We start from the raw sequence: 20,159 nt of genomic DNA, 5'->3' as shown, positions 1-20,159 counted from the left end.
TCTAAAGCCCATTCAATGAGCTTTCGCTCAAGCACCCCCGCTGCCATTTTGAAGCACAGGGCTGCTGATACGTGAAACATGGGAGGCTGCTGGAGCACCGTATTGCCATATTCCAGCAGACTCGATTAATCAGAGCAGCCTCCATGCTTGTGTACAGGCAACCACGGTTTTTAAGTGATGCTTAACGCATATTAGCCTTTTTAATGTGCACTAACTAAATAGCACAGTTTTTTAGTGACCTTTTAATGTTCACTAAAGTAGGCTAATGCTCATTAAACTGCATGTGTAGATCTGCTGGGTTTGTTCTTGGCATGCTGCCTGTTTGGGATCTGCCTGTTGGTTTACAGTAGAGAGGTGTCAATCTCTGAAATGGCACCATTTCAGAGATAGCAGTTGAATTTGTGTTTGTGGTTAAGAAAACCCTAAAGTAAAGAAAAGTGAGGGAAGAAATGAAGATAGGGAACTAGTTCTAAGGTTTGGCTAAGAAAAGTCATCAGTGACTTTAGCAAGAATGATTTTAGCTGACTGTGAAGGGTAGAAACTGAGTTGGAGAGGGTCTAGAATGTAAATAGAGGACAGCCACTGTGAACAACATGTTTATTAACCTTGGAGATGGCATGGAAGAGTGGCAGTAGTTGGAGGGCAAGGGAGAGTCAAGAAATGGGGAAAATTTTTTTGGGGGGGTTAAGGTGAGAGAGACTCCTTGGAGAAGTGTGTGTTCCAGAGATAGCAAGAGAAGAGGAGGAGAGTGTTTTTGAGGGCAGGAATAGTGGGAGGAGAGTAGGGATGAGTGTGGGAAGTGGAGGGAGACAATGTTGGAGGTGAGTAGGAGAAAGCCATAGGGGATGTTGGAATGGGAGTTGGATTTGTGGTGGTGGAGAGTGGCTGGACAGAAGAGGAGAGGAGGCAGAAGTAGTGGGAGCTGTAGAGGAGTGAAGGTAAGCAGGATTAGACTATAGGACCACCCTACAGATTCTATAGTGTGGTGGTGCTCAACCTTTGGCCCACAAGGTCATGTCATCTAGCCCAGGGGTCTCTGCATGGATCCAGTAATTTGGCAGTGGGGGAGCAATGGCACTGTTAATTGCTGCTCCCTTGCTTCAGTTTTCTGCAGCTGAGGAGAGCCAGCAGGTGGATGAAGTGGCCCTGCTTGCTATCACAGACAGTGACACAGGTCTGAATTGGGTACATGAAGTCAGGCTGGTAGACCAAGGATACCTTTGGACCAACCTGCATGCTGACCCAATGCTGGATTGGGCCTGCAGACCAACCAAGTGTGTAGGATCCACCTGCAGGGCTGGAAGGTTGAGCATCACTGCTGTGGTGCAGAAGAGAAGGATGGTGAGAACCAAGGCTTAATAGCAAATGGATAAAATAGGCAAAAATATTCAGGCTACATGTTCCCTTCCTAAGCATCCCAGTGAATTAACTTAGTATTGGATACAGGCTGAAGATTAGGAGGGGAAAGAAGAATCAGACTTGTTATTCCTAAGTTTTGGCCAAGCTGCAGTTCCTGTTCTCAAATCTTTTTGAGTCATGAACTCCCTTTTAAATTTAAATACTGCTACATATGAGTGTTATGGATTAAAAAATAAATAAAAATAGAAAGAGAATGCTTTGTCACTATAGCCATACTGATGCTCCTCTAACAGCCTTAGATATGTGTTTTTTTATATTTTTCATTTTATCTTTTATCATTCATTTATATTTCCTCATTCCTTTCTTCTGCTTTCCCATTCATTTGTGTCAAGGACTCTAAAATTCTGCTGCATTCACTAGTTAGACAAACACAACTATAATGTAAGGGAATTTGCATAGCTCACATGTAGAACCACCTTTCCACCTGCAGAGAAGTTAGATGTTGGTCATAAACCTCCTGGTGACAACCCAGTTTCACTGTGTTTCCAGGAGACAAGCAGCAAGAGTTTTGAGCCCTAGCTGTTAACTGTTCATTTTCTCAACTTTGCCAAACACTTCCTCTTAAAGCAAAAGTCAAGGTACCAGTAGCACCCACAAGCAGTCATTGGTTGGATGAGTCTGCAGGGCTCTGTCTCGCTGTGCAAAATCTAATTAACACATTGGTGCAAGGTCTCCTGTACTACCCATGACATTTTCTTGTGACTTATCACAACCAAGAGTGACTGGGGTCACCTGCTCAGGGCTGCTGTCTGCTCTGCAGTAGAACCTTATGCTTATGGTGTTTCTGGGCAGTGAATCCACTCTGAGAGCCTCTTGGCTGCTGTCCACACACAATTTGAGCCTATTTATGCTGGGTAGTTACAAGACGCTTTGGAGAAGTGGTTTTATTTGGAGAGTGAAACTCTTACAACCCCCTTGGATGTGAGGACTATGTAATACCACATGAGAAGGGGCTGCCCAGTGACTGGCAGCCTGAATCCCCAGCTGGGAAAGCGTCCCTGGGGTAACAGGGGGCAGGAGGAAGTGAAAGGTCCACATGTTTGATTCCAGCCAGGAGAGAGGTGATGGCCTAAGGAGAATGTCACTTTGGAGGGAAAGTCTGTCTGTTCCCTGTCAGATTAGGGGGAAAGTCTGCTCCACTCTTTAGGGGTAATTATTTCTGTTGCCTTAACACCTTGAAGCCCTTGCCAAGACTGGGTCCCCTTGCTCCAGGCACTGCCCTAAAGGACATCCAGCCTAAGGTCCCTGTGCTGCATGCATCTACCACCAAGTGGTTCACCAAGCAGTGCCAGGGGCTTAAGTGGGATGCTTCACACTTGAATCAGCCTTGGTGGGATCAGGGCCTATGGAGACAGGATACCCTGAAGGTATTTAGAGGAAAGATTGTTATCCTCCAGGTCTTAAGTAAATAGTGGAAGCTGCAACACCTTCACTTTTTGTTATGGCCTGTAGACCCACTCTGGCCTCCTGTTGACTCTGGGGGGCTGGAAAGGCTTCAGAGAAGAGTATAATTTGGTATAATTCAGTGGTGCCTAACCTCTGACCTGTGGGCCAAATCTGGTCTGCAAAACTATATCATCTATCCTGTGGGTTTCCCACGGCTTCACATATTTGGCTATGGGGAAATGGTGTCAATATTAATTGGAGCTCCCCTGCTGCCAAATTTCTGGACTTGTGGGGAGCCCTGTGAACCAGATGCCATGGTCCTATGTCTTACATCATGCAAGCATGTGGTGGGACTGGCATGTGGGATAACTCTGTGGCCAGATGTGGTGCATGGAGCTGGGCCAGCACACCCAATTGCACCTGTTGACCAACTTTGCATGCCAATCCTGTGCTGGATCAGGCCCACAGACTAGGCATGGGATCTGACCTGTAGATTGGCCCTTCATACTTCATCTGGTCCACAGTGCCAGAAGGTTAAGCATCACTGATCTAATCAGTTTATAATAGCACATGACTTTTACACATTAAACTCAAATCATGTCAATGCATAAATCTGGTTTTGGACAGCAAATGGTGATACTAATTCCAATACTCAGAGGTGCAGTGTTGTGGGTGCCTTTTTGCTCAAGGTTTTACTCCAGTGCTCATGCATGTAAAATATGACCCTTGAAATTAAGACCCACAATGCTAATGGTCTTAATACAGTATATTAGTCCGTGCTAAAGCAGATTTAGCACAAAGTTAAAAAAAAAGGGAGGGTCTCTCAATTTTCATATATTATAGTATTTTCTTGAATGATTTACATACATTGGTGTCTACGTGTTGCTGGTGTACGATTTCACACATGGGTTATTCTTTTGGTATCCCCTTTTTGGAGGAGCTGATAATATAAACAGTGGTCTTAACAGAACATGTCCTGCTGTGTATAAGGATTGCTCTCATCAAAGCAACTGAACTGAGGTTGATTAAATTATTTAATTTTTCAGTGCTTCAATTCCCTTTGTTTGGGGCTGTGTTATTTAAGATGGGGGAGAAAAGACCAAGAAACCTGTGAGGAGCACAATTGTGAGATTCTGAAAAGAACACAACACAATAAATATTCTAACAGACAGAAGAGAAAAAAAAAACAATAACCTGCTTTACATCCCTGTTACAGATAGTCTTAGCAGCTAGGTACAGACATTCAAAAACCCCAAGCCTGAACTGATTCAATCTTTGCAGGTTAGTCTAAACTGTGTAGATTGAGCCAGCAAGCAAGTGAATAGACATTCACTTTTGATTCCGGAAATGTAGCCACATACCTGCAGTGGCTAAAGCCAGAAGCTGGGTGGTGCAAGAGTAAGCCCTCCCTTCCCTTCAGGCTGGAGGGAAGCTGAACTGAGGGGGGCATGGCTAGGCCCAGCAGGCTGTGTATGACTGGGGAGGGGTTTAAACCCCCATCCTGGCCTTCAGGGACCCCAGCCGGGGTCTACCTGGCTTTTCCCCACTGCTTGTGGCTCAGCACATCCCGGGACACCCAGAGCCCCCTTCCCAGAGAGGGAGAGATCCTGCTGAACCTTCCCAGCCACTGGGGCCAGGGTAGCCCAGAAATAAAGACCAGATTGTGGGGAAGGAGGGGAGTGAAATGGCCTCAAGCTCATAGAGGAATCATGGCAGCTCTATCCTGAATATGAGCCCTGCCGAGTAGAGGGGCCTAGGCTGGCAGGGGCTGGGGAATGGCCTCAAATGTGTCGGTGCTAGCCTGGGGCAGAGCCAAGCTAAGTCAAGCATGCAGTTAGGGGAGCAGCTCCTGCTGGCATCCCCTTCTACCCATGGGAAAGCAGTGCCCAGGCTGGCCCCAGCCCTGGGCCTGGCCCCCACAGCAGCACACATGGCACAGATTTGCCCCCTCAGCCCCAGCCCTATTACTGCATCCTTTGGGCCACTGGGTGCCAAGCTGGGTGCACACTGCTGACTCTTCTCCTACCTGGTGGCAGTGGCAGTAGCAGTGGCAGTGGCACAACACAGCCCCATGTACCAGGCATGGGGTTCTACCCCTAAGGGACCTCCACTGCTACCAGGGGTGCCTGCCCTAGCCATACTAGTAGGCACCACCTGTGATGCTGAACTGCATTTGGCCACCGGGCAGGCAGACACCACCAGCAGTGGTGGTGGCAAGGAAGCTGTAGGTGCAGCACAGCCCCATGTACCAGATGCCAGACATGAGGCACTACCCCTACAGCTTCCCCACTTCTACTGCCACCGCCGTTTGCCCACCTGGGAGCTGACTGCAGTTTTGTGATGTGGGTGGCGCCTACCAGTATGGCCAGGGCAGGCCTCCCTGATGGTAGCAGTGGTGGGGAAGCCATAGGGGCAGCACAGTCCTGTGTACCCGTGTACCAGGTGCCAGGTGTGGAAGCTGCTGCCATCTGCCTGCCCAGTGGCTTACTGCAGTTTGGCAGTGCGCGCAGCACCTACCAGTACAGCAAGAGTGGGCCCCCCTGACAGTGATGGTACTGGTGGTGGGGAAATCATAGGGGTAGAACCCTGCTCCTGGCACCTGGTACAAGGGGTCATAGTTCCATAGTAGGTAGGGTCGGAAGGGACCTAAGCAGGTCAACAAGTCTGACCCGCTGCCATGGGCAGGAAAGGATACTGGTGTCAAATGACCTCAGCTAGGTGATTGTCTAGCCTACTTTTGAAGACCTCTAGGGTAGGGACAAGCACCACTTCCCTTGGAAGTTGGTTCCAGATCCTAGCTGCCCTGACTTTGAAGTAGTGCCTCCTGATGTCCAGCCTGAATCTACTCTTATTCAGCTTATGGCCATTATTCCTTGTAACTCCCAGTAGTGCTTGGGAGAGCAGGGACTATCCTATTGCCTGCTGGTTCCCCTTTGGCAAGCTTATAGGTGGCCATCAGATCCCCTCTCAGCCTTCTCTTGTGGAGGCTGTACAGGTTCAGGTCTTGTAGCCTCTCCTCGTAGGGCCTGCCCTGCTTCTCCCTGATCATGCGAGTGTCCCTCCTCTGAACCCTTTCGATGCTATCCACAACCCTCCTGAAGTGTGGTGCCCAGAACTGGATACAGTACTCCACTGCGGCCTGACCAGTGTCACATAGAGGGGGAGGATCACCTTCTTGGACCTACTTGTGATGCACCAATGGATGCATGACAAGGTGCAGTTAGACTTCCTGACTGCTCCCCCACATTGGCAGCCCATGTTCATCTTGGAATCAGTAGGGAATCCAAGATCCTTTTCTGCCTCTGTGCTGACTAGAAGGGAGTTCCCCAGCTTGTAGGTATGGTGCTGGTTCTTCCTCCCCAGGTGCAGCACCTTGCACTTGTCCATATTGAATCCCATCCTATTCTCATCCGCCCACCTCTCTAACCTGTCCAGATCTAGTTGTAGCCTGTCCCTCTCTTCTAGCATGCTCACTTCTCCCCACACCTTAGTGTCATCTGCAGACTTGAACAAGGTACTTTTCACTCCCTCATCCAAGTCACCGATGAAGATATTGAACAGTGCGGGCCCAAGGACTGAGCCCTGGGGGACCCCACTGCCCACGTCCCTCCAGGTCGAAAATGACCTGTTCACCACCACTCTCTGGGTGCAGCCCTCTAGCCAATTAGCGACCCATCTGACTGTGTAGGCATCTACACCACAGTCACCTAATTTTTTAATGAGGATGGGGTGAGAGACAGTGTCAAAGGCCTTCCTAAAGTCCAGAAGGACTATGTCCACTGCAACACCTGTGTCCAAGGCTTTTGTGACCTTTGTCATATTGTGCTGCTGCCACTGCCAGGTAGAGGAAGAGTCAGTAGTGCATACCCAGCTCAGCACCTGGAAGCTGGGGGACACAGATAATAGTGCTGTGGCTGAAGGGGTGAACCCATGCTGTGCATGCCACTCTTGGGGCCGGGGCCAGGGCCAGGGCCAGGGCCAGGGCCAGCCCTGGCTCCACTCTCCAGTGGATAGAAGGGGCCACCAGACTGGAGCTGCTTCCCCAGCTGCATGCTCAGCTCTGCTTGGCTTGGCTTTGCCCTGGGTTAGTGCTGACATACTTGAGCCCCTTCCCTGATCCCCACCTGGACTTGGGGCTGTTTTGCTCCCTTCCCTCTCCCCAATCTGGCCTTTTCTCCTGGGCTGCCTCAAATGAAACTTCAGCCCAGGCAGCTGGGAAAGACGGGATTGCCCCCGGCTGGGAGGGGGCTTTGGGGGTCCCGGGCCATGCTGAGTCACAAGCACAGTGGAGAAGCTAGGCAGACCCTGGCTGGGGTCTATGCCAGTAGGACAGGAGAGGGAGAGGGGAATTAAACCTCCATCCATCCCCTGTTCACTTGAGGCTGCTGCTGGGGCCAGCCAAGCTCCCCAGGGCTCCAGCAGCAAGGGTGGGGGAATGCCTGACAAGGGCTGCTCTGCTCTGGCCAGGCAGATCCTGGGTGGGGTCCCCTGAGGGGAGAGGGGAGGGAGGGAGGGGGGAATAAATCCCTTCCCTGCCCCCTTTGCCTCAGGGGGCCATGCCGAGTTGGCATCTGGCCATGCCCCTACTCCTGCTCCAGCTAGAGAGCAGAGGGGTGGGGCCAGCCTGGGGGCTCTGAGTTAACTTAAACCAGGAAGGTCTGTCTGGGACAGAAGTTCCATAAACAGGTTTGACCTCAATCAGTTAAATCTGATATTGCATTCAACCAGGTTTATCTTAAACCAGTTTTGGTCATTTTGAAAATGTTTTATATGCACTGAATTTCTGTTCTGTTGCAGGTTTAAATTAGTTTCTGATCACTTAAGCCCGTTTATGTGTAATTTCTGTCCCTAGCCAGCAAGTCTACACTGCTTCCACCTCACAGCTGGGAATGCTGCCATAAAAGATGCCTCAGCAGAGCCTCAGCTTCACACGTGCCAACACCTGAAAACAATCCACTCTGAACTGCTCTTGCATGATGCTAATTTATCAGCAACAGCACCCTCAAGCATGCTGTGCTTTCCTTGGTGGGCTTCCTCCTAAGCAGTGGCAGTGTAGGCAGGCTAGGAAATGGTGTTGAGTGATAATACCAATTGGCTTGTCCCCACCTTAATTAGCCCATTTACTGTGTCATGTGGATGCAGTTATACTGTCTTTATCTGGCCATAGTTTGTGTCATGGGTACATTTATAATAGTTTGGAACATCTATTCATCTACTCCATCCATTACACATCAGTGTGTTAAGGATGGCTATAAGCACATCAGCAGAAGGCTGATAAACAACCTATTGCCCTTTTAGTTCCTGTAACAATCCATAATAATTTATTTACCATTTCTTAACACTTTGCATCAATCTATCATTAATACAAAATGTAACCCAATATGTTTAAACTCCATTTAAGAAAAACAAGGCAGAAAGACACTCAACTGCTTCCATAGGGTTATTTAACTAATCAGTACCAGGGCTCAGGCAAAAGCCCAGGCCTTCTAACTCTTGGCATTACATCCTGTCTACTAAACCTCTCTATCTATATACACAACTCAGATTTTCTTTCAGCTGATTTTTTTTCATGACCCAGGGCAATGAGCTGACATTGGAACTCAAGCAGAAAGCAGAGGCAGCTTTGCCAGCAGCAGGACAAATTTACTGTCTCAGTCTGGGATAGAGCTCAGGACTGATGCTGAGGAGGTATGGTTTTCATCACATACAGTTACATACTGTCCAGATCAGTAAAGATGATCAGTAAGGACGGCGTAAAATTGCTACTTAACATTCTCTGTCATCGACTTAATGAATTGGCATACAGGAAATGCACCTACAGCTCCCTATTCTGCCCTGAAAGCCAAGTGGGCTATTGAAATGGTTTTCTTCATACTATAGTTTCCCATTTTAACAAGTTCCCCAGTAAAGTTTACCTCAAGTCTTGTAATACATATTTTTTTACAAGGTTTCAATCAAGCAGAAAACAGGTGGAATAACTGTACAATTAGTTACCAAGCAACATCCTTCAAAGTGTTAATTGAAGTCTGAAATGTTGCACAGGTGCTTTCATCAGTATTCCAAAGCTAGTTTACCCTTATTGAATGGAGTCCTGACTTGATCATTATTTAAAAGTCCCACTGAAGACAATGGAAATTTTATTTTAATAGGAACCAAAAAAGGCATCAGAATTAGGCTCATAGCTGCAGGGGTTTTCTCAAAAATGTAACCTGGCAACACATGGTTCAGTGATAAAAGAGAATGCAAAGCTCATATTTATTCTGGCAATACCAATAAACGTCCCTCAGTGCAAACATGCAACACTGTTTGAAAGCCAGTTTTACAGTTGAACAGAATATTGTTACAGAAAGTAGTTGGTTATCAAAAATACATCATTGCATTGTGAATTAGATTTTCCTTTTTGACTTCTCACCGTCTTTTATGTGATGGCTGATTTTCAATTCTTATTTAGGGGGAAAATGAATAAGAAGTGCATGTTAGACATGCACATGATATTTGCATAATTGGTACTGAACTCATACATTTTCTAGCTGGAGCACCTTTTGTGTAAGAAAATGACATCTGGAGGGTATTTTCCTATGAGACAACTCTTCAAAAACAATGATCCTGAAAGCAAAGGGCGGGTCAATAGGTATGTACCTCACAAAGGAGTTTGTATTTCTGTATCATTATGCAGCTCTTGATACTTGGCTTTGGTATGTGCATGTATATCAATAAGTAACCAGGCAAACCCAGGTGTCCCTTCCCATGTATTTAATACCATAAAATACTCTAAATTTTTTTCTGTCTCTTTCTCTCTCTCTTCTTCCCCTCCCCCCTTATCCTCTTTCCTACACTGATAGTACCACATTTTTTTCTTTGTTCACTGTACAGGGATGGGATGAATATAATCACTCTATGAATATAAAGCATATTTTTATTTATTCATAGAGATGTGCTTCTCATGATGCTGACCAAATTTCTGGGGAGGTATATATATCAGCTCCAAGCAGTATCAGCAACTTCTTGTAAGGTATGTGAGCAAATGGAAGCTAAAGATGCCAGAAAAAGGCTTGTAAACTGTTCATAATACTTTGTAACACATCACAATCAAGAATATTTATTCTTTGTGTAATGCTTCTGTCTGTGTAGTAGTTTCAAACTAGAAAAATGTGGTTTATTTAAGTGTAAAATAGCGACACATCCCTAAATTGCATGCTCTAAAATATATAGATACTTTTACATTCTGAAAGCTCAGTTTTATCTTTAAAAGACAAGTATTAAAAGTAGCTTTCCTGATGCCAGTCCTTCAAACTGCTTCTTCTTCATGGGCTCCTCTAGGTTGCCATGGGACTGTGTTGGTTCTCTAACCATCTTCCTCCACAGCGCAGGGTTGATTAGATTTTATTATGCCAAACTGATGAATGACAAGTCTAACCATCAATACTCCATAAATCATGAATTACTCCTGTGATCAGTGGTGTAATATTGGTGGAAAATTAGAGCAAGTGATAAAAAAAATACACACTGTGAAGTTTTTCCTAATAGTTTGCTCAGACTTATCTTTCTTCATTGAAACAAAATAATTACATAGTTACTGAGAAATAATGTATTTATATTGTGTTAACAATAATAGGTTCTTTGTGTGAATATCACTGCCTTATCAGCTTCCAGCAGTCATCATAGCACAGTAATAGCCATGTTACTCTTGATAACATTTCAGGCATGTTTACCATTGGAACTTACTGAGAAAATTTATATTTGTCAGTGGTTGATACAATTTCCTTCTATTCACAGATTCCTAACTTGAGGAGCTTATATATAATATTTAAAATTCTGTTAGTTGCACATAGTTTAAAGACTATGTCCAACATAGTTTCTATTTGCTCTTTTCTGTACTTTGCCAGAAAAGAGCAAATAGAAACCAAGGCTGCACTACAAAGTTTTGCCTACATGGTTGTGTTAGAGTTATAGAGAAGTAGGGCTGACAGGGACCTCCACTTGGGACCTCTTAAAAGCATGTTGTCAACATTTCATAGAATCAGGACATTAGCTGCTGTGGGTCCCCTGCTTTACCTGTGGCAGGTTAGGGGATTAGGTCTATATTGTGTCTGGCTTGATAGCAGTCTTATGTAGAGTTTACGTTATGGTTGTATGGGTGGTCTGAATAGGGATGATTGTGCCTCAGGCAGGGGGTATGGATTAGATGACCTCTGGAGGTCCCTTTCAGCCCTACTTCTGTATGTCATGCTATAACCCATGAGGAGCTCCATAGTCCAAATGACACAACTCTGCATGTGAATTGGATCCAGCTTGCTGGGCTAGTCTATAGTCAGGAGTGGCTCATGGGACCTGAGGAGTGCTAATTTCCACGGGGAGCCTGACTGGCCGGATGACGTGGCTCCATGGACCATAGGTTCAGCACCACTGCTGTACGATATTAATCAGCTAAACTAAGCTTGGAGTTTCAAGTAGACAGTTAGTCCTTGGGGGACAGTCATCTTTAAAAACTTTTTATTATTTTCCAGTCTTACTATCTAAATTTTGCTGACCTTTATCCATGGTTTTTTATGTAAGAGGCTGAATTAGATTTTTGTTTCTTTGAGAATCTTGGAGTATAGGCCTCTCTGTCATGGAGCTGAGTCACTGTAAATAATCAGCATGATAATTGTTACCTTAGTAGAATTCATATTAACTAATTATAACACAGTTAATACAAATACTAGTATGTAAGTAATTGACACCCACTAGATTTCTCTTTTGTATCCAGTATATGGGTCCAATATATTAGAACAGGGGTGGGCAAAATATGGCCCCGGGGCTGGATGTGGCCTACCAGGCCATTCTATCTAGCCTGCGGGGCCCCTTAAAAATTTAGAAAATTAATATTTATCTGCCCTGGGCTGCCTGTCATGCAGCCCTTGATGGCTTGCCAAAACTCAGTAAGCAGCTCTCTGCCCAAAATAATTGCCCACCCCTGTATTAGAAGGAAGAAAATTGCAGTTTGTTTGTTCTGCCTCTCTATCTGTAAATGATCTTTGTCTTTTCTGTCACTGAAGAAAATACAAACTAAAAACAAACATTCCTCATTCTATGTTGAACAGGCTTAAGTTACAGGACAAAACCATTATCAAGTTTGAAGAGTTATATGCAGCAGTCTGTGACCCTGCTATTTCTGGGGCTCCAGCCTGGCTTGATCCAGTCAGTCACAGACATATGGATAGACCTACAATGACTGCATCACAGGTTCATGTGCAACTGAAAGAAAAAGTGAAGCAGTATGGTTTCACACCTAGGAAGGATCATTGTGTTCACTTAGCCTGACCTGTGGTGTAGCAGAAGCAACAGAACTTCACTCAATGATTCCTATATTAACAACAAGGTCCCATGGTTGACCTAGGGCATATCTTTTAGAAAGGTATCTATTCTTGATTTTAAAATATCAGGAGATGGCAAATCCACCACATCCCCTGGTAAGGTGTTGTAATGTTTAATAACACTTACTGGTAGAAATTTCCACCTAATTTCCAGTTATATTTGTCTGAGAGTTGACTCTTCAGGTCGTGAGGAGTATGATGAGAGTGGGAGGTGGAAATAAGTAGTCCTCGTGGCAGATTATTTCAAAGTGCCAGAAACTGGACACAATTTTCATTCATAAAGTAATACTGTTGCTTAAGGATATTTCTAAGAAAGAAATACAAGCGGAACACCTTCTCCCCCTATTTAGAAGGGGGAAAAATCTTGTTGTTCTTTATTATATATCATAAAAAAGCAAAGAAGGTCCTGCATGAGTTAGATCTACAGAGAGTATAGCTTCTTAGCTGCAGAATCCTCATTTATAGTTTGATAGCACTATTAGATAATGGCACGACTTCTTTCTCTCCCCTGTCTCTCCACTCCCAAACATTGTCCTAATTTATTCAATAGATGAAATGGAGGGAAATGGGAGTTCTGTATGTGCAGAGTCACTTGATTTTTCCAGGGAAATAGGGGGGCTGGGAATTTGCCTCTGGACATGGAAATTCTCCAATAATTGATGCATATCAATGATGCATTATTGCAATATATTTTGAAAGCCATAGAGTCTATTTTTAGCTTTCAAATACTAGGATTTCAGTTCTTCCTTTTGAGCATCAAAGATTCTATGGTGTGGAGGCTGAAGATGTATCACGTTTGACCTTGTCAGCATCCTAAACCATAAAGTGAGATTAGGGGGGAGGGAAAGTGAACCCTTTTATGAGGATCATTTAGAAAGAGAACAAGGCTCACTAAGGATTTAAAAAACAAAATTGAGCAAAACAATTACCTTCTCAATTTTTTCCCCCAATTGGGGATGATGTAACTGTAGAAACGACTCCCAAATATGGCTATTCTTTTCAACAGGAATGTTATAATTTTGTACTTGCCAGAGAATGAAAATGGTTGTATAACTGGGCAAGTTCCATAAGGATAAATAAGTTAAGGGCAATCTTGTATATTGAAAACAGGTCACTGGATATTGCTGATCTGATACCCCAGAAGAACCCAGAAAGTGATGTGAGGATTCTGAAGCCTGAGTTTAAGAACATGCTTAGCAAGCTGGGCTTCCCCATGGCCAGTGAGGAATTTGAAAAGCTTTGACAAAGGTAACTTTTGCTTCTGGTTTTTTTTTTTCCCCTCTTGGCCAAATTTAGATGTTTCTTATTCCCATTAAAAAATAACCAGCATCCATGTGGTGTTATGTGGTTGCTTTGTGAGTGTGTGTGCAGGGATGATGTTAATACTGTTATGGGGGGAGAATTAAAAGGTGAAACAATGCTGGATGCTTAGTCTAGAAAAAGGGACAGGCAGGGACTCCACTGGCCATCTTAAATCTGCAGCTGCTCTGAGCATAGAACTCAGAGAAGATGGGGTGGGGAAGGTCCTACCTGTGGAGAAGGTACTGAATAGAGTATGTTCCTGTGGCCAGTCACCAGTTAGGGATCCAGCAAATAGTAAAGTGTATGAATGGGTTAGGAAAAACAGCATGGTGCTGATGTTTCCATAGAAATACTTGTCAAAAGAATTGTCAACAGTCCATTCTGTTTCACGTAGTAGGTCTGCTGCTGGTGAGGATCTTCTATACTGTAATTTTCATTCTAATCCTAATTAAAGAATCCTAAATATTTGTGAAGCCCTTGGAGTCCTCAGATGGCAGATACCATGGAAGTGCAATATTAAGAAGATAAACCAGGAGCCCAGCTGTAGCTCCATACTCTCAGTGGAAGAAGCAGAATATGAGGTCCCAGGTGGTCTCAGAATTTGACTTATTGAGTCTATTTTGCCTGTTACAATATGAAGCTATTTGTCTTACCATTAGGTAGCTGTTATAAGAGCAGTGTAATAGGTAGATCTGATAGTGTCTGCTCTTTATTTTTCAGTTTTGGTGCTGGGGAAAAACTTGACCTGTAGGCTTGACTCTGTCAGTGTTTTATCCATGTTTGATGTTTAAAGAAAGATGAGAGGTGGAGGAAGCATTATGTAATTCTCTAAGAAAGTGATCTAAATCTGACCCCTGCATTCTTGCTTTGCTCTTTGCAGATATGACACAGAAGGTATGGGAGTTCTCAGGGGACAGCTGCTTCTTAAAAAACTAGGAGTGGAGTACCAAAACGGATCTTCAAACAATGCTAAAATTTCAGGTAAAAATAGAAAAATCAATTAATTTAATCTATAACATATAGTAATGCTTACATCTATCAGAAAAATAAAGTAGAAAGGTGAAGGTGTTATAGCTGTGATGGTCCAGGAAACATGTGAAAAGCAAGGGTTTTTGGCAGTATCTTTTATTGGACCAAATGTATAGTTGGAAAAGATATTAGACAAGCCTTTCAGGCACAAAGTACACATCCTCAGGTCCAGAAAAGAAGGTACAGCAGACAAAACAATGGCTTATGTTTAACTCCATATGTACATTAAAACAGTCACTAAGAGCAATGGTCAGCAACCTTTGTGCCCCAAAGTTTGTCTAACATCTCTCCCAATGATACAGAAAAAGAAGGGTCATAAAAATGCTATGATTTATGGCGTTAGATATGTATATACCTCTAGATCAGTGGCTCAATCTAATTAAATTGTAAAAGCTTTTGATTAATAGCTATTTGGTACCCTGTGCAAGGTGAATTTGGTTTCAGTCCAGTTCATACTGGGGACAAGATATTGAGACTACAAATCTTCCACTGTACTCACTGTTTACTAATATCTAAGCTTTTTCTATTGAACTTTATACAGGTTCTGAAAACTTAGACTCTCTTGGTGTTGTCCTCAGACAACCGTTGGGTTGCCTCCATGGGGAAATAGCATGGAATAGCTCTTCCACATTAGTTCTGTATTTGGACTCTGTTCCACAATGTGAGTGCCCCTTTTAATGCACTTTGGAAATAGTTAACCTAAACTGCATCAAGGCACTCTTATTGTGGTATAAAGGTATCCATGCAGAGAATTAGTGAGGAGTAGCTATTACACTTCAGATTCACACTGTAGTTTATTTAGCAGTAGTTTCCCAAGTAGATCATGCTCACTGCCTCTCCTTGGCTCCAAAGGCTTTTCTGGGAGTTTTTGAATGTTCCTTTATATCAACATTTATGTGTGTTATCTGTCCAATAATACCATGTCATCTACCCAATTCTATACAGGACACAACAAGGACAGCACACTGTAGAGAAACTTGCACTGCTGCTGATTTGGATGACAGAATTAGAGACCTCAGACTTGTTTATTTTGTGGACTACGTCTTAAGATAAAAATCCCCTTATGGGATGGCTGTCATTCTAGCTATCTGGTCCTGATTCCTCATGTCCACTATACTGGAGAGAAAAGAAAATAGACTCACTTAAATGCAGTTGGTGCAGCTGCATGGTTATTCTCCTCCTCATTTTGTATCTTTGTTGATTATTTCTTCTTCCTGGGTAGGGGGTTTCCATTGTAAATGGGGACCTTTCTTTGTTCCCTGCATACCCTGTTGTTCGAATCACCCAGCTCATCCCACAGCTTAATTGTGCCCTCTTTTCTGCTTTCTGCCTCTCAAATGTTTGTGTCACTTGCAAATCTGTCCCTGAATTGAATTTACACCTAAGAAACATCTTACAAAGAAAAATCAAAGCAGATGGGTGTAGATCAGTGATTGTTTTTCACCTTGTTTAGATGAAAGGAAAGTATTTAAAAAATTCTGCTCCAAACAGAAATATCAAAGATAGACAACCTAGGGCTGTTTCACCACTATTATAAAAGCAGTTCCGCTGAACTCCTGAAAGTGGTCTGCATTCCTGCATGGACCAACAATTGAGCAGAATGGCAAGTTCTGTTCTGCAGGCCTGTCAGTCTCCCACCTTCACAAGCACTGGATTCCCTACTACTGTTGTTCATTCCTTGTTTTATTTTTAAGGGAAATTTGTGAAACTTTGTGGCTTGTGCATATACAATGGACATTTTGTAGGCAATCCAGTATTCCAGGGACTGTTGTTCATGGACTAGTGGATAAAGCTGTCTAAATCAGAAAAGCAGGGCAGTTGACTACTGATGATACCACAGAGATACTTCAAGAGGCAAATCTCTAGTTGTTTGGATTAATTTTTATTTTTATATTTAAAAATGACAACAATATGTTTAAAATACTACAATGCAGCAGGCTATAAAGATGAGGTGTCCAGTAAATATTTCAAGCTTAGTCACATTCAGAGAAAGAATTGAATCTGGGGGACAGGAGGGGTTTTACTGGGGTCCTGGCACTCATTCTGTGAGGGCAGATCGTACCAACTGTTTCCAGAGTTTTGGCAGGAAGATTGTTCAGTAACTGGACCTCTGATAGTTGCAATTGTGTTCTCATCTTTTGAATCCTTCTATTCAGTTTTGGTGCACAAAAGCCCTGTTACCTTTGCCAACACATTGCCTGTTCTTAATTTTGTTAATATTAAATAATGTTAAACTTCTTTTTCTGTGCCATATCCAAAGGACAAAACAGAGAAATTTCAAAAGTGGAGCAGGAATGTAGAGCTTCCCTAGGCATAGAAAGGTGGTTGAAAGATAAATTCAGAGAAGGGGTGAGAAGCATGAAAGAAGAGTTTGAAAAATATGATTCACAAAAAACAGGCAAGGTAAGATGCTTTCTTGTCTGTGAAACTGCTGCAAAGAGGGAGGTACACACAGCAAGTGCTGCTGAAATGGTGTGTGGGATGCAATGATGTCTTTCTAATAAGACACTGTGCATTAATAGGTGTTAATAACTAGCAATTTGAATAGCGGATATGTTGAAAAGCAGGGCAAGCAGTTTCATCAGGTAGATTATACAGAGAGAAGACTGCTTGCCCTGCTTTTCAACATATCTGCTATTCAAATTTGTAGTTATTAACACCTATTAATGCACCTTAGGGTGCCTATACATGCGCAGTGAGGCTGCTCCAATGTGCTGTAATTACCACGCTCGAGCAGACTGCACCGTCATGTGTATCAGCATCCCCGTGCTGAAACATGGCAGTGGAGATGCTTTAACTAAAGCTCACCAAATGAGCTTTAGTTAAAGCACCCCCACCACCATTTTTCAGCACAGGGACACTGATACATGTAACATTCTGGGTGCTTTAATTGAAGTGGCTCTCAGAACCACTCTGATAAAAGCACCCTTCCTGCCCCCCCACTCCTGGAGCATGTATATAGACACCCTTAGGCTAGGGATAGAAGTTACACATAAACCAGTTTAAGTGATCAGAAACTGGTTTAAACCTGTAATAGAACATAAGTTCAGCGTACATAAACCAGTATTAAAATGGCTGAAACCAGTTCGAGATAAACCTGGTTGAATGTAGTATCAGACTTAACTGACTGAGCTCAAACAGGGTTATGAAACTTCTGTCCCAGATCTCTTCCTGGTTTAAGTTAAACCAGAGTCCCACAGCATCCCAGCATGCTCTGCAGCCCTGTCCCAGGGTGTCTGCTCCAGTGGAGCAGGGCTGGCCTTACCCCTTTGCTCCCTAGCTGAAGTAGGTGGAGGAGGGGCAGGGGTGTGGCCAGATGCTGGCCCCCTAAGGTGAAGGGGGCAAGGAAGCAGTTTATTCCCCCTGTCTCCCCTGTTCCACCAGCATGGACCTGTCAGGCATTGCTCGCTGCTTGAGCAGTGGGGATGTGGCCTTGGCAGCTGCCTGAAGTGAACTGGCCAGGGCGGGGGTTGAACTTACCCCATCCCCCACCACAGTCCCAGGCTGGGGGGTCTACCTAGTGCTCCCCCCTTGCTGCTGCTGTGGCGGGGGCAGGGGCATGGGCATGGCCAGACGGCATGGTCCCGGAGGCAGAGGGGGCAGGGATGGGGTTTATTCCCCACTCTGCCCAATCTGTCCCTGGGGACCACAGAGTAGAGTGCCCTGGGCCCTGCTGAACATACACACACAGGCATGCACACACACAGGTGTGCACACACACAGGCATATGCACTCTACTTTCACGCTCTGCACATGGACACAGACACAAACACACTCTCCCTGCCAGGAACAGACACACACCCAGATGCACACAGATGAACACACACACACACACACACACACACACACTTTCCCTTCACAGGACCTCCCTGCTCCCCCACTCTCAATCAGAAAGAGGAAGCCGTCCTCTTATCCGGCCCCTTGAGCCACCTGCGGCTCAATCTCCCCGCTCAACCTTTTCTACACTTACCCGCAGGGTGCTGCTACCCGGATGTCCCAAGCAGTCACACAGATGCAGAGGGCTGTGCTCAGCTGGGCCAGGCTGGGAGTGCCATGCCATGTCTCTGTGGGCAGGTGGCAGCACAGGAGGGGTGGCTGCAGGGGGCTAAGTTGAATTTTGGTGGGACATAGCCCCCAAGGCCCTCCCAGCACCACTGCCTGTAAAAGCATGGTGTGGCACTCCCAGCCCAGCCTGGCCCTGACTGCCCCCACCAGCTTGGGCCTCACCACACCAGGCACTGCCACCTGACCTGCCCACCTTCTTTCCCCTCCCCCAAGCACGATGTGGCTCTCCTAGCCCGGCCTAACCCAGCCCAGCCCGGCCTGGTCCAACCCAGCACATCGGTGGAGGGACCCCACTTCCAGCTCCCAGGGAAGCAAATGTGAAAGCAGTAGTTTTAAACTTGGTCCCCTTTTTGTCTCCCTAGTGGAAGACAAAAATGGGTGTTGAGTTTAAAACTGCAGCTTTCACTTTCCTGGTGAGGATCCTGGGGCCCTGAACTGGTAGAGGCCCCTGTGCTTGTGCCCAGCTGGCCCATCCATTAATCCGCCTATGGCCCCAGTGGTTTCACGCAGTCCTGGGACTGGGAGATTACAGTCATGCCTCTCAGCTGGTGGACACCAGGTGGGTCTCAGCACTGGGAGGCATGCTGCTGGGACACAGCACTGGCAGCAGTGGGACTCTGCATAAGAACAAATGTGGGGTACTGCCAGGACCCAGAGTCTGCAGCTGCAGGATCCAGAGTTGGCAGCTGCTGGGGTTAAGAGTGCCCTTAATTGTGGGACTCCCAGCCCCGGCCGGGCATGGAGTACCCCTGCAGCTGGGAGCCCGGTCAGCTGACAGGGCTCCCAACTGCAGAAGAAACCCTAGTACATGTGTGAGTTAAACCTGGATAGTACTAGCTATCTATAAAGTTACACATTTTTAAGATCTAACTTTATAACTGGTTGGAGCATTTTATGGTGTGACTGTTTATACTTTGAACGCGTAGCTGGTTATAGTTAACTGCACAGTTAACCAGCTAATTGTGCAATACCTATAACATGTAGAGGAGGCCTGTCTCAACCTGCCTGGGAGTAACAGTGATGCCTATGATATGTGCACAACATCGCTAGCTTATCCCCTCCTATCCCAGACCCATCTCTTCAGTCCTTGACTCCACTCCTGATGCACCACTGTATCCTAACAGGACAGTGTGAACTGCCCTGTATAAAGCCAGCTCCTGGGGAAAATTCTTCTGGAAATAGGTCTGCAGGTAAAAGGCCCATCATGAAGGGGAGAGCACATCCCAAGGTGACTGTATGTGGACTGCTTGTAGAGCCAAACTATAGAGAGGTAATCGTGTTTCAGCTTGTTTGGATGAAAGAAAAGTATCTACAACAATCTTTAAGCAATTGTAAAATTCTTTTGGCTTAGATGAGATCAAGATGAAGCAAAAATGCTGCGGTTCGTTTCTCGGGAGGCGAAGAACTCTCAGACACACTATTAGCAACACAAAAGGTATATTTGCAAATAGGGTCAGAGTGAAGACAAAAGACCACACTCTGCCCCCAGGGCAAACTCTCAGCTGGGTTTTATCCTCTCTCTCCTGAGCACGTGTGCAGAAGCAGGAACTCTTACAACTCATTTCCGGTTCATACAAACATATATGAAATGACGTCACGTCA

At 45.1% G+C, this 20,159-nt stretch overlaps 1 protein-coding gene across 2 annotated transcripts in view; it reads left to right on the top strand.

The window, feature by feature from the left end:
* The first annotated feature begins 8,388 nt into the window (after nt 1-8,388).
* EFCAB6 (EF-hand calcium binding domain 6) overlaps nt 8,389-20,159 on the top strand; it is an 85,013-nt gene continuing 73,242 nt past the window's right edge. For both annotated transcript variants that reach the window (XM_019534689.1, XM_019534690.1), the window contains exons 1-8: nt 8,389-8,493; nt 9,336-9,436; nt 9,736-9,817; nt 11,889-12,062; nt 12,562-12,564; nt 13,272-13,409; nt 14,344-14,444; nt 16,753-16,895. In XM_019534689.1, the coding sequence (XP_019390234.1) occupies nt 14,360-14,444; nt 16,753-16,895 (228 nt within the window). In that variant the 5' untranslated portion in view covers nt 8,389-8,493; nt 9,336-9,436; nt 9,736-9,817; ... (2 more) ...; nt 13,272-13,409; nt 14,344-14,359. The remainder of the gene's footprint in view (nt 8,494-9,335; nt 9,437-9,735; nt 9,818-11,888; nt 12,063-12,561; nt 12,565-13,271; nt 13,410-14,343; nt 14,445-16,752; nt 16,896-20,159) is intronic.

The sequence above is a fragment of the Crocodylus porosus genome, unplaced genomic scaffold, assembly GCF_001723895.1.
Source record: "Crocodylus porosus isolate Cpor-Errol unplaced genomic scaffold, CroPor_comp1, whole genome shotgun sequence".
Classification (NCBI taxonomy): Eukaryota; Metazoa; Chordata; order Crocodylia; family Crocodylidae; genus Crocodylus; species Crocodylus porosus.
This window is presented reverse-complemented; position numbering and strand designations above follow the sequence as displayed.